Source organism: Xyrauchen texanus, chromosome 2, assembly GCF_025860055.1.
Source record: "Xyrauchen texanus isolate HMW12.3.18 chromosome 2, RBS_HiC_50CHRs, whole genome shotgun sequence".
Taxonomy (NCBI): Eukaryota; Metazoa; Chordata; class Actinopteri; order Cypriniformes; family Catostomidae; genus Xyrauchen; species Xyrauchen texanus.
In genome coordinates this window covers 18472133-18491422 of record NC_068277.1, presented here as the reverse complement: position 1 = coordinate 18491422, position 19290 = coordinate 18472133, and the positions used below count along the sequence as shown (strand labels likewise).

At 37.6% G+C, this 19290-nt stretch overlaps 1 protein-coding gene across 1 annotated transcript in view; it reads left to right on the top strand.

Moving 5' to 3' along the window:
• kirrel1a (kirre like nephrin family adhesion molecule 1a) overlaps positions 1-10432 on the top strand; it is a 46174-nt gene extending 35742 nt beyond the window's left edge. The window contains exons 11-15 of the mRNA XM_052141702.1: positions 462-678; positions 2002-2109; positions 2433-2560; positions 3248-3325; positions 4213-10432. Coding sequence (XP_051997662.1) covers positions 462-678; positions 2002-2109; positions 2433-2560; positions 3248-3325; positions 4213-4830 — 1149 coding nt within the window. The 3' untranslated portion in view covers positions 4831-10432. The remainder of the gene's footprint in view (positions 1-461; positions 679-2001; positions 2110-2432; positions 2561-3247; positions 3326-4212) is intronic.
• Positions 10433-19290: the final 8858 nt, after the last annotated feature.

Below are 19290 nucleotides of genomic sequence, written 5' to 3'. Positions count from 1 at the left end.
TGAAATGTACAGATTATGTTGTACTGTGTAAATATATTTCTGGCCCACCTTCTTCTTTTAGAATAGAAAAAAATAAATAAATAAATAATAGAATACCATTTATTCCATAGGTGTTACTTAGCTTTAAGAATAAATGGCATACTATGTTTTTTATGAAAATATCTATATGTATACACTCTATATGTATCCCAATAAAAAATATTGTTGTATGTTTTTCATGCATATTCACAATTTTTACTGTCTGCAAAACAAATAGATGCTTTAGCACTTTCAAAACATTATTATATATTTATAATTCTGTGAGTGTTATATATATAGCAAATAGTTATAGTTTTAGTTTAGATATAGTTTTCTAGGACACAATTTGTTCCAGGATTCAGTCTTTCAGGACAAAAGTTTGAGATTTAAATATTTTGTGCACATGATTGATCTCTCCCACTGTGTGTTTGTGTGTTCCCCAGGTGTGGGCATGGAAGGAGAATGTATGGGAAAAGGAGAAGGGAACCCTATCAGAACGGTACACGGTAGAACAGAGCAAGCTGACGTCACAGGGTGGAGCAGTGCTGTCCACTCTCACCATCAACAGCGTCATAGAGTCCGACTTCCAGTCTACATACAACTGCACTGCATGGAATTCATTCGGACCTGGGACCATGATCATCACACTGGAAGAGATGGGTGAGGATACATGCTTGCAAATACAAGGGTCAATACAACCAGAGAGTCCACAATGTCTCACCTCTCAGAGAAAAAAAAGTGTAAATAAAAAATGTACCCACTTTATATTAGGTGTCTTTAACTATATACTATATACTTAAGCATTTGATACAATGTACTTATTATGTACATACATGCTGTTGCATTGTACTTACATTTAAAGTACCTCCATTTAATTATTACCTTATTATTACCTTAATACTTACCCCTAACCCTAAACTTACCCGTACAGTACCTCAGTAACAGCAAATGTGAATCTTGTGAGAATTTTGCAGAACAACATGTAGTTACACAATAAATACAATGTATTGTATGTATTTTAATTTTACTACATAGTTGTTAAAGACACTTAATATAAAGTGGGACTAAAATCATTAGCTTGCACACTGCAGGTTGTAAGGAACTCTTCTCTATAAAGTTGCTTTGAAACAATATTTATTGTGAAAAGCACTAGAGTGAAAACAGGTAAAGTGGTGCAACATGTAAAGTGGAACAGTTAAGTTTAATCCTCTATCATTATGTGCATATATTTCAATTACTAAAAAACACTATTAAGGTCATCTTAATGTAGTATGCGATGGCATTGATGTAGCCATTTTTATCATATTTTAAAAGCAACACCAATTACAAATGATCAGAAAGTATCCCAGTTTACTTGTATTTACCCTATACAAATATATTTCAATTAAAGTGAAAATGTCTTCAAGTTTATACAGTACTGTATCTCTAATGTTACTCTATTAGTGGGTAGAAAAGATATTTGCATAATAATTATTAGTAGGGGGCAGTGCTTATTAAATATTTCTTTTGATTTGTGGTTATGAAACAGACAGCTCATATCAATTACAATATCCCTTACTGCTCTGAGCCCCCATCATATTATATAGTACTCAAACTGATGTATGGATGATGTCAGATGTCAAACAAGTAGTTTTTAAAGTAAAACTACAACGTAGTCTACAAATTAGCTTTGATACATAAAGATAGAGTTTTGATAACTGGATTTCCTGTCTGGCATAGCATAAATAGTGAAAACAGGGCTGTTGTTGAGTCCTCTATATTGTATATTTATTGTTTAATTATGTCTGTTCTTCAACATATACAATAATAAATGGCTTGAATGAAATTCACAAATTCAGTGTATTCCTAAATTAATTTCAGTTCAAGTCAGTTCAATTCTCTCTTGGATAGAATATATATATTTTTTTATTTCTGCAGGTTAATTGAAAATTCTTGTAGATCGTTGTGGTCTTGATCTCTTTCTCTGCACTTTCTCTGCTTTAGAAATAGTGCCGGTTGGGATCATTGCTGGTGGCACTGTAGGCTGTTCAGTTCTTCTTCTCCTCTGTTTACTGGCGCTAGTGCTCTTCTTGTACAAACAACGCAAAGGAAGTAAGTCAAGTTTTCATCCACTTGTTTTCAAAATTATCACATTATTAATATAATTACTTCATATATTTGTAGAAATTACTTATAATTTTTCTATCAGGCAAATAGTGTGTGTTGTAAGACAATCTTAAATAATCAATCTCTCTTACAAACTGCAACATGCAAAGTTTGTCTTTGAGAATGTAGAAGCTCAAGTGTCCTTAAATAATTACAAAGCCCAAGGTCAATCAGCCATATTTAAAAACATCAATAACAACTACTAAATCTCACAAAGCCTGTTCAGGGATGGGATAAATCAGTTGCTTAATGGGATGTTTACTCTCCAGGTCGTCGAGGGGTCACACTTGGCAAGCCAGATATCAAGGTGGAGACCATAAACAAAGAGACCCACAGCCTGGAGGAAGACTCGGGCAGTGTCTCCACGGCAACACGCATGGTTAAGGCCATGTATTCTGTGAGTACTTTGAGGGACTTTGAGATAAAAAAAATATTACATTAATTATTTGAAAAAAAAAAAAATTCTTTCAAACAAGCAAATGGACAATATTTATTTTAATTATTTAATATTTGAGTTAGGACATGAAAGGTTTAGTTGTTGACAACTGCTTAAAAAAAATTGATGACTTGGAAAAGGGCTGAATGATTTTGTTAAATGTAGGAAGGACCATTTTGCACTAAAATAATATTAAGATAAATTCATCTGATTCATGAAATGTAACAAGTTTTATGTCATGTCTAATGCCAATGGTGATTGTGCATTATCTTTTAAATCTTCTAAGACAATAAAAATGTTATGGACTATAGACTAACTAATTAATTGATAAATCAAAATATACACTTGGTTTAATTATTAGTTATGAATTAATTGTCCCTAAATTTGCACACACGACCAAGACACTATGCACTAACCATTCTTCTCTTCCTCAAATTTATTTCCTTCTAAATAATATTTCAAAAGCTTAATTAAATTCTGTTTCTCTCTCAACCTCCCTTTCTTCCTTTTATATCCTTCTCTTTTCCTCTTCTTATCTCCTGTTGGTGTTCCTTCCCTCTTACGTTGCATCTCTCTTCCCCTCTTGGTTGCTCTTGGTCGTTTATGGTTTAGTTTTTGCCTTCTGTGACCCTCTCTCCCTCCTCCCAGCCTTTTAAAGATGACATTGACCTCAAACAGGAGCTGCGCAGTGACACGCTGGACACACGCCAGGACTATGAGCTCAAGGTGAAGAGAAAATAGTACACACACACACGAAGCATCTCTTTTTTTGTGTTTATATTTTAATTCTGTAAATCAATTTTATTAAGATTGTTTTGGTGTAAGAATTAAGTAAAAAGGGTGAATCCCACAAGACCTCGACCACCCCCCGCCCAACAAACAAACAAAATCAAAATTTGTATAGTTCCCATTATTTTAGAACAGTGACATTAAGCACCTACTTTCATGACAATAAGCACCAACTGATGGTTGGCTAATACGATGCAAAATTGCAATTGCATTTTTTTTAAATATATACTGAATGCCTGGCGACCTGTCCAGGGTGTCCCCCGCCTTTCGCCCAATGTTAGCTGGGATAGGCTCCAGCCCCCCGTGACCCTGTACACAGGATAAGCGGTTGACGATGGATGGATGGATGGATATACTGAATGCATAGTGTTTAAATTGTGTAGTACAACTGCTTGAATTTGTGCTGATTTGAATAATATCAAACATTGTCTGGACAGGGTGATTTTCGTCACTTTATTACTTCACAATACAATGAAAAGATATCATGATACATACATGGAGTGGTGGTGGTGTAGTGGACTAAAGCACATAACTGGTAATCAGAAGGTCGCTGGTTCGATCCCCACAGCCACCATCATTGTGTCCTTGAGCAAGACACTTAATCCAAGTTGCTCTGGGGGGATTGTCCCTGTAATAAGTGGACTGTAAGTTGCTTTGGATAAAAGCGTCTGCCAAATGCATAAATGTAAATACAGATGCATGTTTTTACCAGTTTAGTCAAGTTCAGTAAAGTATTTAGAATTTAGGATGTGTTCCTGGAAATTATGTGCTCAGATATAAGATTTACATTTGAACATCGCCTGAGATCTCTATTGTCCTTGCAGGATCCAACAAATGGCTACTACAACGTGCGAGCTTCCAACCATGATGAGGGCCGTCCAGCTTCCCGATCCATGCACTACTCAGACTATCGCACCTCCAGCCAGCCAGGGGGAGCTGCAACAGTCAGCAGCAGCTCAGGTCAGCCTGGAGCTACTGCAGGCCCGGGAACACCGAGCAGCTTGGCTCCAGGGTCACGAGCGGGTTGCTATGACCCTCGCCCTCCCTCTAGACTCTCACACAACAGCTACGCCCAATTCAACACCTTCACCCGAGCTGGACAGTCTCAGCAGCCTCCACCCAGTTCTGGCCCACAGACTAGTGACTTCCCAGCTGACTGCAGCTTCCTGGACTCTACCCCCCAGCTAGGATATGAAAATTACAGCTACCCGTCACACTATCCGACATTTCGGATGGGGTTTGCTCCGCCAAGCCTTGCCCCATTAGAAAGTGGGCCAGCCTATGAGATGTATGGGGTGGGGCCGAGTGTTGGTGCAGGTGGCGGTGCTGGAACCCCAGAGACTGGACTCGGGAAATACGGAAGTTCTACAAGGTTCTCCTACACCTCTCAGCATTCAGATTACTCCCACCGACACACACAGAGAATGCAGACCCACGTGTAATGGAGAACCGGCATGTTTTCGTAACATGTTGTGCTAATGTTGGCCATATAAAATACACACACTCATGGTCACACTCACACACATACACAGAATGGAAATAATGATTAACCCAGAGATAAAAATGGAGGCTGAATGAAAAATGAAAAGCTCAGAGAAAACAGAGAGCTAGAAATAAGAATGAGATGCAAGGCAGGAGATGAGGAAATTCTCATTCTTCATCTTTGTGTTTATTTCCCAGCTCCAGGAGCTGAAAGCGAAGGTCACAATCAAGTGAGACTTGCATAATGGAAAGATCTAAGATCTTTATAATGCTCAATAAATAGTGAATACCCAGAATAAACATAACCACAAAGGTACATTAATTCATGAGAAATTAAGTCTAGTCACTTGTAGGCTAGTAGTCTGTTTGACAATGATCTCTGAGAGAGATGGTCATACGAGATGCATGTATGAATTCTCTTGAATGGCTTCTTCAACTGCTCTCAATGCATGTGAATCTCATGAAAATATAACCAGGTCATATTTCACACCAAACCAAGAGACCTTTTGCAATTTTATTGGTACTGTGGAACCACCTACAATAGCTGTGGTGGATTGTATAAATAACACACTAAACACGCAATGTGGTCAACTTGTGTCACTTTTTTCTTGAAAAACGTCTTTCTCAACATCACAAGCTAAAACTCAAGTTTTAGCAAAGCTTACTAGCAGGGTTACCGTTGTTGTAGTGGATGGCAGGTTCCACAACGATTTAAGTATCTCTGGTCACTGGAAATGGACCTATTAAAAGGAGGCATAATCTGAATTTTGAAATCTTAAATTACAGGGGAAAAACACAAGATACATCCAAATTACAAAACTATAATGTCACTGCTGACACTATGCTGACAAGCTATGACATATGTGGCAAGTTCTATACCTTAATAGTGATTCAGATCACTTGAAGTAACTCTTTGTTGGAAGGGACTATTATCTGCACTATGCTGGTCTGTAAAGAAAAGAAAAGAGAGAAAGTGACAAGAGCAAGTACACCGGTACGTGTTACTACATATGCCAAACATTGTTCAGCAAGTCTTACATCATTTACAATAAATCTTCACAAATCTGGCATTTGCTTAAACGAATGAATGAACTGACCCTTCGCTAAGCCCCGCCTTAAAAGCCTTTCTGACCAATCTTATTTTAGCAACTGCTGCAGTCCTCCATTTCTCTGAAAAACATTTGCCTTTTTTCAATGAGAGTCTATGAGATTAATGTGTGTTTGTGTAGTTTTAAGCAGAATTTTGTAATCCAAATATTATCCATTTTGTTTATGAGAATATTTTGCCAAAAACCACACTGGTCATAGCAATTTGTGATGGAAGTGAATGGGGGCCAATTTTTGAACATTAAAATACATGCTATTTCAAAAGTATAGCCACAAGACATAAAGGATATGCATGTAATAATGATTTTAGTGTGATAAAAGCACTTACTAACCTTCTCTGTGTAAAGTTATAGACAAATTTAACTTAAAACTTCATTACCATGATGATAAAGTCAACAAACCCCCAAACCCTAAAACAACTGTAAAAATTACAATTGAAAAAACAAAACCTTTACAGCTCAAATAATACAAAAATCAAAATCGAGTGCAAATATTATTTTTTTCTTAAAGCACAGTGGTCAGATGACCGCATGCTCGGCTCTTCTAGTGTTTACAGAATAATTGATGCAAGGGCTTTTATAAAATTATAAGCTTCATATTTCTGTGTTTAAACCCTCCAAAAATTGACTTTCATTCACTTCACTTTCATTGACCCCATTCACTTCCAATGTAAGTGCCTCACTGAAACACAGATTTGTCCTTTTATTTAAAGAAAAGGAGGGACGAGTCGAAACTAATTTTTGTGGTAATCAACATTATGCCACAAATGCTGTTGATTGAGCTTAACTTACATTGAACCCGGTAAATTCCTTAAACGGCTTAACTGACAGGATTTTTTATACTATTTTTATTTCTCCCAAATTTGGAATGCCCAATTCCCAATGCGCTCTAAGTCCTCGTGATGGTGTAGTGACTCCCCTCAATCTGGGTGGTGGAGGACAAATCTCAGTTGCCTTCGAGTCTGAGACCGTCAATCTGCGCATTTTATCACGTGGCTTGTTGAGCGCGTTACCGCAGAGACATAGCGCGTGGGGAGGCTTCACACAGTTCTCTGCGCCATCCACGCACAACTCACCACGTGCTCCACAAAGAGCAAGAACCACATTATAGTGATCACGAGGAGGTTACCCCATGTGACTCTACCCTCCCTAGCAATCGGGTCAATTTGTTTTCTTAGGAGACCTGGCTGGAGTCACTCAGCATGCCCTGGATTCGAACTCTTGACTCAAGGGTTGGTAGATAGCGTCAATACACGCTGAGCTACCCAGGCCCCCAACCGACAGCATTTTTTTATTTAAAGGACCTCTTAAGGAAACTTCAGCAACAGTTAGAAAAGAACCTTGTTTTTATCCTACCTCCATATACAGCCTCCTAAGGCATCCAGGTCTTTTAAAAGTGAAGTGAAGATTCTCATTACTGTAACACAATATATTTTTTATTGTATTTCAGTACAAAATACTGTAATGATATTTATTAACATCAACCTAAAAGCAGCACAACTAAGGTCGTGTCCACACTATTATGTTTTCGTTTGAATACAATCTTTTTTTTCTATTTTTGTCCTTCCGTCCACACTGAGACTGCTTTTTTGACTGCGAAATCAGAGCTTTTCGAAAAATGCTGTCTTCATGTTGTAGTGTGGATGGGGAAGACGCCAGAGATAAATGAAAATGACATATTTGTTGTCATGTGACGCCATCATATGATCCATTCAACCCAAAACAATAAAGACAGAGGCCCACATTGTAGTGGCATTATTGGCCTGTTATTAAGTTGCTGTTGAAGATAAGTGTTACTTTGTACAACCTTCACAATGCATTCCTTCAATTGGCGATGCAAAGTTTACTCGGAATTGCTGTCTGGCGATGAAACACGAGGACAATTGCATTTCAGCTCGTACATGGAATGACAATTTTTTACATGCTCAGAAAGGGGATTTAAGCGTTTCGTATATTTTAGTTTGGACGAGCAACTTATGGAAAATGTTTTCGAAACGCTCTACATCCAGTCTGCTGTTCAAATGGATCCGAATTAATGTCGACGTAGCCTTCTACCATGATATATAAATACTTTATAAGTACATTTTAAATAACATCATATTTTTTACATTACAGTAATGATAATTTTTATTATCTATTTGGCATTATGGTAATTACAATAGGGAGATGATCTTAATTATCATGATGTCACAAAGCAAAAAATTAATTAATAAATAAAAAATTGCTATGGTACTGACGCAATATAATGTGTTATTTCTTCTTTTGTTTTTGGGATGAAATATGACCTGGATACTTATACTAATGTATTCTATACTAATGATCACAATGTCCAAAAATACTATTTTAATACTATTATGTTTTTACTATTTGTTCTGAAGTAAAAGTCTGAGTTTGACACAGGAAATTAAGAGCACATGAGCTATGGAAGTCTTCTGAGAATTTGTTTTTCTTTGCTTTGCTTGTAAATCAGAATCTACCTGGCTATCCAGTTTGCAGAGCTCTACCTCGTTAATAAACAGGTTAGAAGCCTTCTAGTGTAAATGCTAACTCACATTATGATTATTAGCAGAAAAGCTATGTTAGTGTAGTAATGAAGCATGGTGATTCCAAACCAATTTAAAATAGGCACTTTTGAGCATTTGCAATAAAACCCATTGCCCTTTAAATTTCACCACGACAGAGACTAGTTAATGGATGCCATTCAACAGTTTTCAGACATGGCAAGTAAAAACCATTTATTTCACTATCATACAAATAGCTCAGAACAGTTACATTTATAGAAATATACATATTCAAAAATGCCCCACTCTTTTCCATGATGCTTTTGTAGTGGGGTCATTGTTTGCACTGCATTCCAGTATTCTAGCATAGATTACCCTCATAATTGATATGTAATCTCTCATTTGCACACTAGGCTAGAGCATTCTCTCTATATTTTGAATATTACAGAGAAAAAAAAATATTTTTGTCATTTCTCTTTGTTTCTGTAAGTGATTCTGGACCAAAGGTTCAACGTTAGAGTATCAGTCTTTATTTGGGTGATATTCACCTCAACGAACAAGATAATATGCAGATTTTTTTTGTTATTGTTGTTTGCAAATTTATCCGGTCGTGAGTGACCAAAGGGTTTTCCGAAGGTTGGGAACAGTAGAGAAGGTCTTAAACCACATGGTCCAGCCTTACGTATCCAAACTTTCCCTTACTGATCGAAGATCAGGCTGCTATCACTTTCGTCTTAAAGATTATAGATGGGAGTGATTTACACCGTCTTGTACCCCAATGCTAGTGTAATTATGACTTTGATATGAAGTTTATAAATGCTTGATAGGTTGGAGGTTCTTTAACTTACTTATTCACACAAACACACACCTGATATTTGTGCCAAACACAGATGCCTAACTTGAAGTATTTTCCCTCAATTAAGAAAAAAACTACCTTATAGGGACCAGGAATGGTCTTTGGCTATGAACTGCCTTCAAAAGCTTTTGAAGGATGCCATTTCAAAGCAATGATGATCATCAACACGACGATTAGGAAAAAGAACTTGAGGGTGAAGACAATCCCTCATTAGTTGTTCTCAGAACAGTGAGGTACTCTCTATGACTAGTTTTCAACAACAAGCCCTGTAAATAATTTCCCATATGTAATTCTGACTTCAAGTATTATTTTACAACATCCAGTTTGATGCACTCTTTAAATGCAGTATTGCGATGTTTTTGAGAAGAAGGATGACAAACACCATGGCAATGGTACTTTCCAAATGGTACGACAAGGATGATGAGTTGAGTGTAGCTTGGCTGGGATCCAATATGATGCCAAGAGCATTCAGAAGGATTCCAAATACATCTTGACATTTGCCCGAGCTGCCAATCACTCAGCCTTGATACTGATGGTTTATTACTTGTGTGATGGGCTGGGGAGAATATTGTGGGAGATGTGGCTCAACCCACTGGACGGTAATTGGACCCCCCCAATCTAAGAACTTGAAGCTCCATAAAGATCTATGAGAAGGAACTATGAAGGAGTAAATACAATTTAAAAAAGAGTGGCCTTAGGAAAACACAACTTTTATATTCCCTCACTTTATAAACCGGCTTAAGGCCAGAGGAGTGTATGTTGAGTTTCAATGAAGATAAGTGTGTTTTTGTGTGTGCGATTGAGCATGTATGGGTGTGAGTGCAAATGACTGAGTTTATGAAAACCTTTATGTTATCCATTCATTTACTTCTCTCATGTTCCTGCTCCAATACTTTTCTTCTGCTGGTAGGAGTGTATCCTGTATAATTGTGTCTTAGAAAATAAATGTTGACCTTACTGTACTGTTCTTGGTAGCTGAAAAAATGTCTGAAAGATGTACAACAAAAGTTATTGATTTTTTTTATTTCCTTTTTTGATTTTTTCCAATATTTTTAAAAATGTTATGTAATTATTTTTTCACAGTATATCAGAAATAAAAGCACTGTTTTTCTAAGAATCAATGAAATATTGAGTGTGTGGTTTGTATATATATATATATATATATATATATATATATATATATATATATATATATATACACACATGCATACTACAAATGTTTTACTTCAGTTTATCACTCTTGAAGAGGGTCCCAAACCCCACACTTCTTCACTATTCTATGCCTTTTTGTAATGTAAGTAGTGCAAGTAATAAGTTAACACTGAAAATGCAGGAAAAAGAAATGTACTTTAAGTACCTGGATGATGCATTTTTTCAACCGTCAAAACGGAGTGGAATGTTGGACACTTCATGCCACGCAGCCTGACATACATTGCGGAAGGGGCAGAGTTACCAGGCTGTGCTGCTGGTCTGACAAAACAGTTGTAAATAATGAAGAATGTAGCAGTTAGCGAAACTACAGTAGATACAGCACCTTACAAAAGTGAGTAGAATGATTTACCATCACCTCAAGCTGTTGTGTTGAGATTGGCTAATACTTTAAAGCTAGCGGCAACACATCTCGTGTGCTTAAAACTTCACTTCCGTCAGCTGTTAAATGGCGAATGGTTCCATGTAGTAAAAATCCATAAAGTATTTCATTTGGGACAATACTACAATTCATACACCACATGCCTGAGTAAGTGCACAGTGTATAGTATGTCATACTATAGCACCATCTAGCGCTCTGCACACATTACTCTCTTCATTAAGGATGTTCCAAACGGCCATATGTAAGATGCGAGTGCACTGCTCCCTTCAGAGTTCCCACATCAAGGGCTCAGCCCTTCGGAGGGAATAGGGCATAGGGCTGCTCACTTCCATTTGGAATTCGCCCACTAGAACACAAAATTGGAAACGCTTTCTCAGTCCAATCAGTTCAAATCTGATTGGGTGACTTCTACAGGATTTCCGAGAGCTTAGTTTGCACTGGTCCAGGTGGAAGCACGGATCAAGTTCACAAGGTTCTGTGTTGATACAATTACTGCTTTTGAATACTAAATAATAGGTGGCAATACGCTTTTGGGTTGTACTGTCAAGCAGTAGTCGAAGAACATATTCTTCTCCATCATTTTGTTGTTGTTGTTCTTGCTTCCTCTTGCAGATCCTCAGTTTTTCGTCTTTTTATCCTTCAGAGCAGATGACCTGGAAATGACATGACTCGGTGCTGCCCTCTTATGTCTGTTAGCGTATAACAAAGCAATTCCATGTCAGGTATACTTTCAAAGCTGTGCGCATACAACGGAACGGAATGGGCAAAGTGAAGTATACCTGGGCCATTACACTTTCTACATATTTTCTGCTATTTTCCCATGTGTTTTCTGTGCAATCCCTCATGGAGACTCGCACATAATTATATAAATTATTTATTTTCCCATGCAGGTCTTTTAGTATGATATGAGACATCTCCAATAACCCACCCCTAAACATCACGTAATGACAAACCCGCGTTTGACTGGTCGCTTTATATGTCAGTTAGATTGCTTTTCCTGCCTAAGTGGGTGGTTCTTTGCAGACCTTTGCTGTTTAAGTTAAAGGTCTGACTACGCAAGACAATGACCCTGTCCCAATACATTTACATTTACATTTATGCATTTGGCAGACGCTTTTATCCAAAGCGACTTACAGTGCATTTATTACAGGGACAATCCCCCCGGAGCAACCTGGAGTTAAGTGCCTTGCTCAATGACACAATGGTGGTGGCCGTGGGGATTGAACCTTCTGATTACTAGGTATGTGCTTTAGCCCACTATGCCACCACCACTCAATACCCACACTTGCGATCTTGGCCACTTGAGTGCGGGTGCACGTGACACGTGAGTGTGAGTGTTCAAGACTGTCCAATGTCTAAAACATGCCAAAGCACTGGGCACCTCACCCTCAATAAATCCACTAAATTCAAAATCCTCGGGATCCTTGAGACATTAAAAGATACTTACGTGCTCAAGCTGATGCCCCTCTGGAGGCCTCGAGCCAGGGAGTCGGTTTGGCTGGTGAAGTGAAGGAAAGTCGGTGACGATTGCTGAAAGTATTGGCAATGCTGACAAAGGTTGTTGCTGAATTGGAGGATCTTGATGCAATATGTCGATCGATCACAGCCATGGAGACGAAATTCGTGATCGATTCAAGGAATGCAATAAACTCTTGCATCAACGGAAGGTCACTTTTGCACTGATGTTCCCGGCCAAATTGAGAATATATATACTAAGGATGGTGGTAAATTATTTACATGTCCCCAGCAAGCAATTTCCTTCATAAAGTCAATGACTGAGTAAGTTATTTTGTGGTTCTCATGTTGCAGCCAAGTGATCCTGACTCACTGAACATCCACTTGATCGTCAGAGGAAGCTGAGCGCCTTTTTTGTGCTGGTTCCACCTAGTGGTTGGAGTTTGTTTTGTGGAGAATATCTTGCTGGACATTGGAGTGGTTGGGTCAGTTGTTGCACTCATGTAGCAGCCGAATAGCTAGATCACTGAATATTTGTTTGACTGTCCGAGGAAAGTGAACAGCCCTTTTTTTATTAATTCTTTTTATGTTATTTTATTTATTTATATATATATATATATTTTTTTTTATGTTTTTGTGTGCTGGTTCTGCTAGAGGCTGGAGTTTGTTTTTCACGGAGAATCCCACCTTCGGGACAGTAATGTGGATGAATCTTCATGTTCTTTGTGTTTATCCCACGTATTGGCTGGAATTTGTTTTGTAGATGATCTTCTGTTGTGTAATTCAGCTTATAATTTTTTGACTTGAGCAATCTGATGACAAAGTTGTTGCGGGGGCTCTCATAGGCGTACATGGACTGGTTCAGTTTAGAGGGATGGAGGCCGGTTGGTGCTGTCGTGCGCAGGGTTAAGGTGCACATTTTTCTTTTTTCTGTTTTTTCGGTTCGGGGGAGGTTTGGGGTTTGATTAATTAATTGCATGGAAAAAGTTTCAATAATTGCCTTAATGTGGAATGTGGTCTTTATAATTTTATTTATGATACACAATCTACGTTTTCTAATATGTAAAAATGTCAAATGTTAGTATGAGTGGATTGTCTCTCTCCACATGGAATGTAAATGGGTTGTGACACCCCATAAAATGAAGGAAAGTTTGTAAACATAAGAAATATGATATAGTGTTCCTTCAAGAAACACATCTTTCCCCGCAGGAAGCTGAACATTTTGGGAAGATATGGGGTGGACATGTTTTCTTTAGGGCTGGCTCAAGTAAGAGCAGGGGAGTCATTTCACTGATAAGTAAGCATCTACAACTCAAAACAGATTAAAGATAAAACAGGAAGAGTCATTATTGTTTTAGCAGAAATTCAGGGGCTGGCTCCCCTCATGATATCATATTGGGAGGAGGCTTTAATTTATTGATGGACTCAGTCCTTGATCATAGTGAAGCCCCCTAGAGCAACATTGACGCTTCACAGGATGTGTAAAAATCTTGATCTTATAGATATTTGGAGACTTTTGAACCCATCCGGTAGGGACTATAAATTTTTTTTCATCAGTTCTTAAGATTTATTGTAGAGTAGATTTTTTTTATATCAAAGTCTCTCATTTTATCTGTTGTTGATTGCTCAATTGGAAACATCTTAATCGCAGATCATGCCCTGGTGAGTTTAGAGGTGTTGCCACATACAGAGAAAAATAAATCACATAGTTGGTGCTTTTATGGATCCCTTTTACAAAATCATGAATTCCAACAAATGTAAAAGGCTGAAATCAATGTTTAGATGGAGACCAATTGGTCCTCAGTATCCTCTGTGGGCATAGCTTGGGAGGTACTCAAGGTGGTTCTTAGGGTCGAATCATGCAGTATGCCTCATTTATCAAAAAATCCAAAGCAGGGGGCCAGGGTAGCTCAGTGAGTAAAGACACTGACTACCACCCCTGGAGTTCGCGAGTTCGATTACCAGGGCGTGCTGAGTGACTGCCAGGTCTCCTAAGCAAACAAATTGGCCCAGTTGCTAGGGAGAGTAGAGTCCCATGGGGTAACCTCCTCGTGGTTGCTATAATGTGGTTCCCTCTTGGTGGAACGCATGGTGAGATTCGTCCTCCACCACCTGGACTGAGGCGAGTCACTTCGCAACCATGAGGTGCATTGGGAATTGGGCATTCCAACTTGGGGAGAAAAAGGGGAGAAAATAATACAAATAAATAAAATAAAAATCCAAAGCACGAGAACTTGTGGAGTTGGAAGGGAATATTAAAAGTGCTGAGGCAGAGCTGAAGCACTGAATGTCGTCTGATGGCCTCAGAGAATTGACTGATTGAAATACAGATATAATACTATTTTGTTGTGGAATGTGGATTTTTGGCTTTTAACGGCAAGACCATTATACTTTGAGTCAGTGGACAAAGCAGAAAAACTTATGGCTAGATATATAAAACAGAGAGAGTCTTTTTTAACCATCCCCTCAGTGAAATCTGCAAGTGGTGAAATATTTATCTCAGCCATTGATATCAATAATGCTTTTAAAGAATTCTATCTTGATCTCTATATTTCCACATCTTCGTCTACTGATGAGGATATTAAATACTTTGTGGAAGTACCATTAGAACTTCCTAAACTGACGGCTCTGCAAAAAAATGCTCTTCATTCTGAGATAACCTTGGAGGAGCTTGGCGAGGTAATTAAGGCCTTGCCTACAGGCAAGGCTCCGGGGCCAGATGGTTTTGCCGCAGAGTTTTTTAGATCTTATGCTACAGAATTGGCTCCACTTTAGCTAGAAGTTTATATGAAATCATTAAAGAATGGAAAGCTTACGCCAACCATGCCACAAGCCAGGATCAGTCTGATTCTTAAAAAGGACAAAGATCTAAGTGAGTGTAAGAGTTTCCATCCAATTTCCCTGATCCAGCAAGACGTTAAAATATTGTCAAAATGTTGGCTAACAGATTAAGTAAAGTTATGACATATCTTATATATATTGATCAGGTGGGGGTTATTTTGGGCCTTAGCTCTTCTGATAACTTAAGGCATTTCATCAATATCATGTGTTTAGTGATGAATGATCAGACTCCAGTCATAGCCATCTCACTTGATGCCAAAAAGGCGTTTGATATGGTAAAATGGGGTGATCTTTTTAAGATTTTGGAAATGTACAGGTTTGGGAATACATTTATTGGATGGATTAAGTTACTTTATTGACACACAGTAGCAGTAATACAAACAAATGGATTCATTTCAGATTACTTTACTCTGGATAGGGACAGCCGTCAGGGTTGCCCTCTTTCCCCATTGTTGTTCTGTCTTGCCCTAGAACCATTAGCAGCCGCGATAAGAAAGGAGGATGATTTTCCAGGGGTGATGGCAGGAGATGTGGCGCATAAGCTTTTGCTTTACGTAGATGCTATTTTATTATTCGTCTCCGACCCTTCTAGATCTATGCCTTGCCTCCACAGAATTATTCATTCCTTTTCTACGTTCTCAATTGGTCTAAATCCAAAGCTTTTTGGCTCTGACAGCGTACTGCCCAATAACGGCTTTTCAGCCTGGCATCTTTCAGTGGCCCAAACAGGACATTAAGTATTTGGGTATTTTATTCCCAGCAAATTTGTATGATATAGTTAGAGTTTATTTTGACCCTTTAATTAAAAAGGTATTCGAGCGATGTGTGCAGGTGGACTTCATTACATTTATATATGATTGGGAAGGTTAATATTATTAAAATGAATTGTATTCCAAAATTCAACTACCTACTATAGTCTCTCCCTATAGATGTCCCCCTCTCTTATTTCAAGAAATTTGACAGCATAGCGAAGTCCTTCATTTGGATTGGTAAACGTCCCAGATTACATTTCAGTAAGCTGCATAGGCAGATTGACAAAGGTGGGCTTGGCATACACAAGATTTCTGTTTTATTATTATGCATTCTGTCTCAGACATTTGGCACATGGAAGTTCTTGCCCCTATTTCGCCATTACAAAGCCTTTCTATCAAACTAAATGGAGAAGTTAAGTTACAACCCGTTATCTCACAATTGCACTCGGTATGAACACAAGTGTCCAGAGTGTTTAATTCTAACATTTAATTAAATGTTGCCTCAAGAATATGGCTGAACCCAAAATTGTGGGGGTTAATTGTTGATTCTATGTATATATGTTTTGTTTAATATGTGAATCAATAAAAAATTATTAATCAGAATTTTTTTTTAACTACTAACAAAGGTTCTTTCTCATCTTTATGTATTTAAAATATAAATTTGAAAACTTTTTATTTGTTATTTAAAACCACATACTGATTAGTTGTGTAAAGCAGTCTTTGGTCATCTCATATAAATGACAAGCCAAAGCATATCATTTAAATGGTTTGTATTAGTAGCTATTGATGGATCACACAGGTTTATAGAATAAAGATTTTATGTTTTTAAATTAAGTTTTATGCAGTGTATTGAGAAAAAAAGTAGAAAGAAATTGCTTATTTTTCACATTTTACAGCAGTTATGGACGAAATATTTTTTACAGTTAAACATTTTTAATGTGCAAAACTAATTAACTTTTACAATTATTTTCACACAATAAAACAATATAAAATGTTTTTACTCACATATTTTCAACAGCACAATACACTTTCAACTACCAGTAGTGTATTAATAAATGAAAAGTTTTCAGATATTTATTATTTTTAGTAGGCTTTAACAGTCACTGCTACCAAAAACAATAAGTCTTCAGCTGAGTGAAAAGACAAATACAGTTGTCGCAACCAGCACCAACATCTTTAAGTCTACGAGTGTCCCAACGTGCAATCACAAATCATCCACACAGTCTTCATGTCTACTTGCACACTAGTGGCCAAACAGCGGAAATACGTAAGACAAGTGGGTATGTAGGATGACCAAAACTGAAAGTGGGGGTATTTGAACAGGGCCTTTGGCTGCGTTCCATGTCAAATTTGTAACTTCCGTCTCATGGACTCGGATGTACGTTACTGCTCACGTTGCACGAGTGTCCACTACTGCAGAAAACATGCAATGGGTTTAACTGGAACATCCTAAACCCTCGATCACTTGGAGCATGTTGAAGGCTGCTGTAAATTTGTGGAATTAGTTTTTTGCACCTGAGAAAACAATGTTTTGATTGATTTCAGAGGCTTATGCATAAATCTTGCATGTTTAATTTTTTCATTCGAATGAACTGTTCGAAAGGATTAATCAAGATTTACACAATTAAAATATTAACATAACAGTGAACACATAGGCTATAACTGTGGGTTAAACACAAGATTTATGCTGTTAAATCTCAATATAACTTTTCTAAATGGCTTAATTGACCTAACTTCACTTCCATCGTATATTACAGTTGTGTGGGTTGATGAAGTGCAATATGCTGTCACGTCATAATCGAGTTGCATTGTGGGATATGGAGCTGCCTGAAGCATTATTCAGAATAGGCTCACTCCCTTGATCAAAATCAAGGGGTTGAGGGTCTGTCAACCAAAACTTCCCTTGCTCACTTAAAGTGAAACAGACTTAAAAAATGGCAGCATGAGGGAATGGGATTCCCCTGAGGGGCAGCGCTCGTCAGTGCAGTGGATTTTAAAAGTGAAGTTGAACTATGAGCAACATGGTTTAAAAATGGCAGTAATTCTTAATAATTCACTGCAGCAACAACACTATGAGAATGTGCAAAATGATTGACAGTTTGAATGCCTAATTTTTGTTCGCTGTTTACAAAGTCTAGAGCTGTCACAGACATGTGAGATATCTTACAACACATATTCCAGTAATATCTCTCAGGGAGTAGGAACAAATTTTTTTTTTAATTTGCCGTCTTCTGTTGTTTCCATTCAAATGGCCTTTTATCTATAAAAATGTGTGCATGATGACGTCATGCTTAAAAAAACACTTTGTCGCCAAAGTTTTGGTTTATCGTAAAAGAAGTCTGCCCTTAAGCTGTTTCCATATAGAAGTGTGTGTATATCTAATTGTGCACCTTTCACCTACCGGATGCACCTACATTTATTTCCACAAAGTTTTTGTAAAATAGGGAGAGTTGAGAGAATTCATTGAAATTAGCCAGCTTACTGTCATTTTAATTTCACAAATAAATGCAATCAGAAGATGAGGATTTGCAATCAAAAGGGAACAGTTGCCCTTCTGATAGGACAGTAATATTGGACCTGATGTTGCGCCTATCGCAGCTTGCCACCGGTTTGACCCGGAAGCGAATCATCATGACCTGTTCAAGCTGGCAACCTGCACAAAGTAGTGGGGGAAACATTCGGACCAACATAAGGACCATCCATCGATGTGTACAGTATATGCTGTGTGCACAACTATTAAAGAAAAACTGATTTAGTGTAATATAAGGGTTTACATATATGATACATTCCTGATATTCAATAGAGGTAAAATTGTGCCTATATGATTTGCATGCGTAAATAAAATTGCAAGCGAAAAAGTAAATTGCATGCACACAGAAGTTTTTGTAAAGGTGTGACTCAAGTTGCAAGCATAAGAAACTAATTTTAGCAATACTTTAATGATTTGTATAAGTGTAATTCATGTGTTGTGAATCTGTAATTTCGTGTTAACACAAAGTAAATTTGGTGTGTATTCTTCTGACTTCCTTTTTCACGCTTACACTTTTGGCACTGTTTTTGCACCTAAACATGGCCAAAAACATTGCAAACCTGCAATCAGTGATATGCAAGCAAAGAAAGGGTGTCGTGAACAGCACAACAGATTGACCTCGTAGGATCAGTCTGTATGTGTAAAATAAACTACTGCAAACGTGTAAATGACTTGTGTTTGTTGCATAAATATAATCCAGAAATAATGTGATATAAACTGTTACATCTTCCCTTTGTTGTGCTCACATTTTTGGCACAAATTTCTCACTGAAAAGAGTTTTGCAAGCG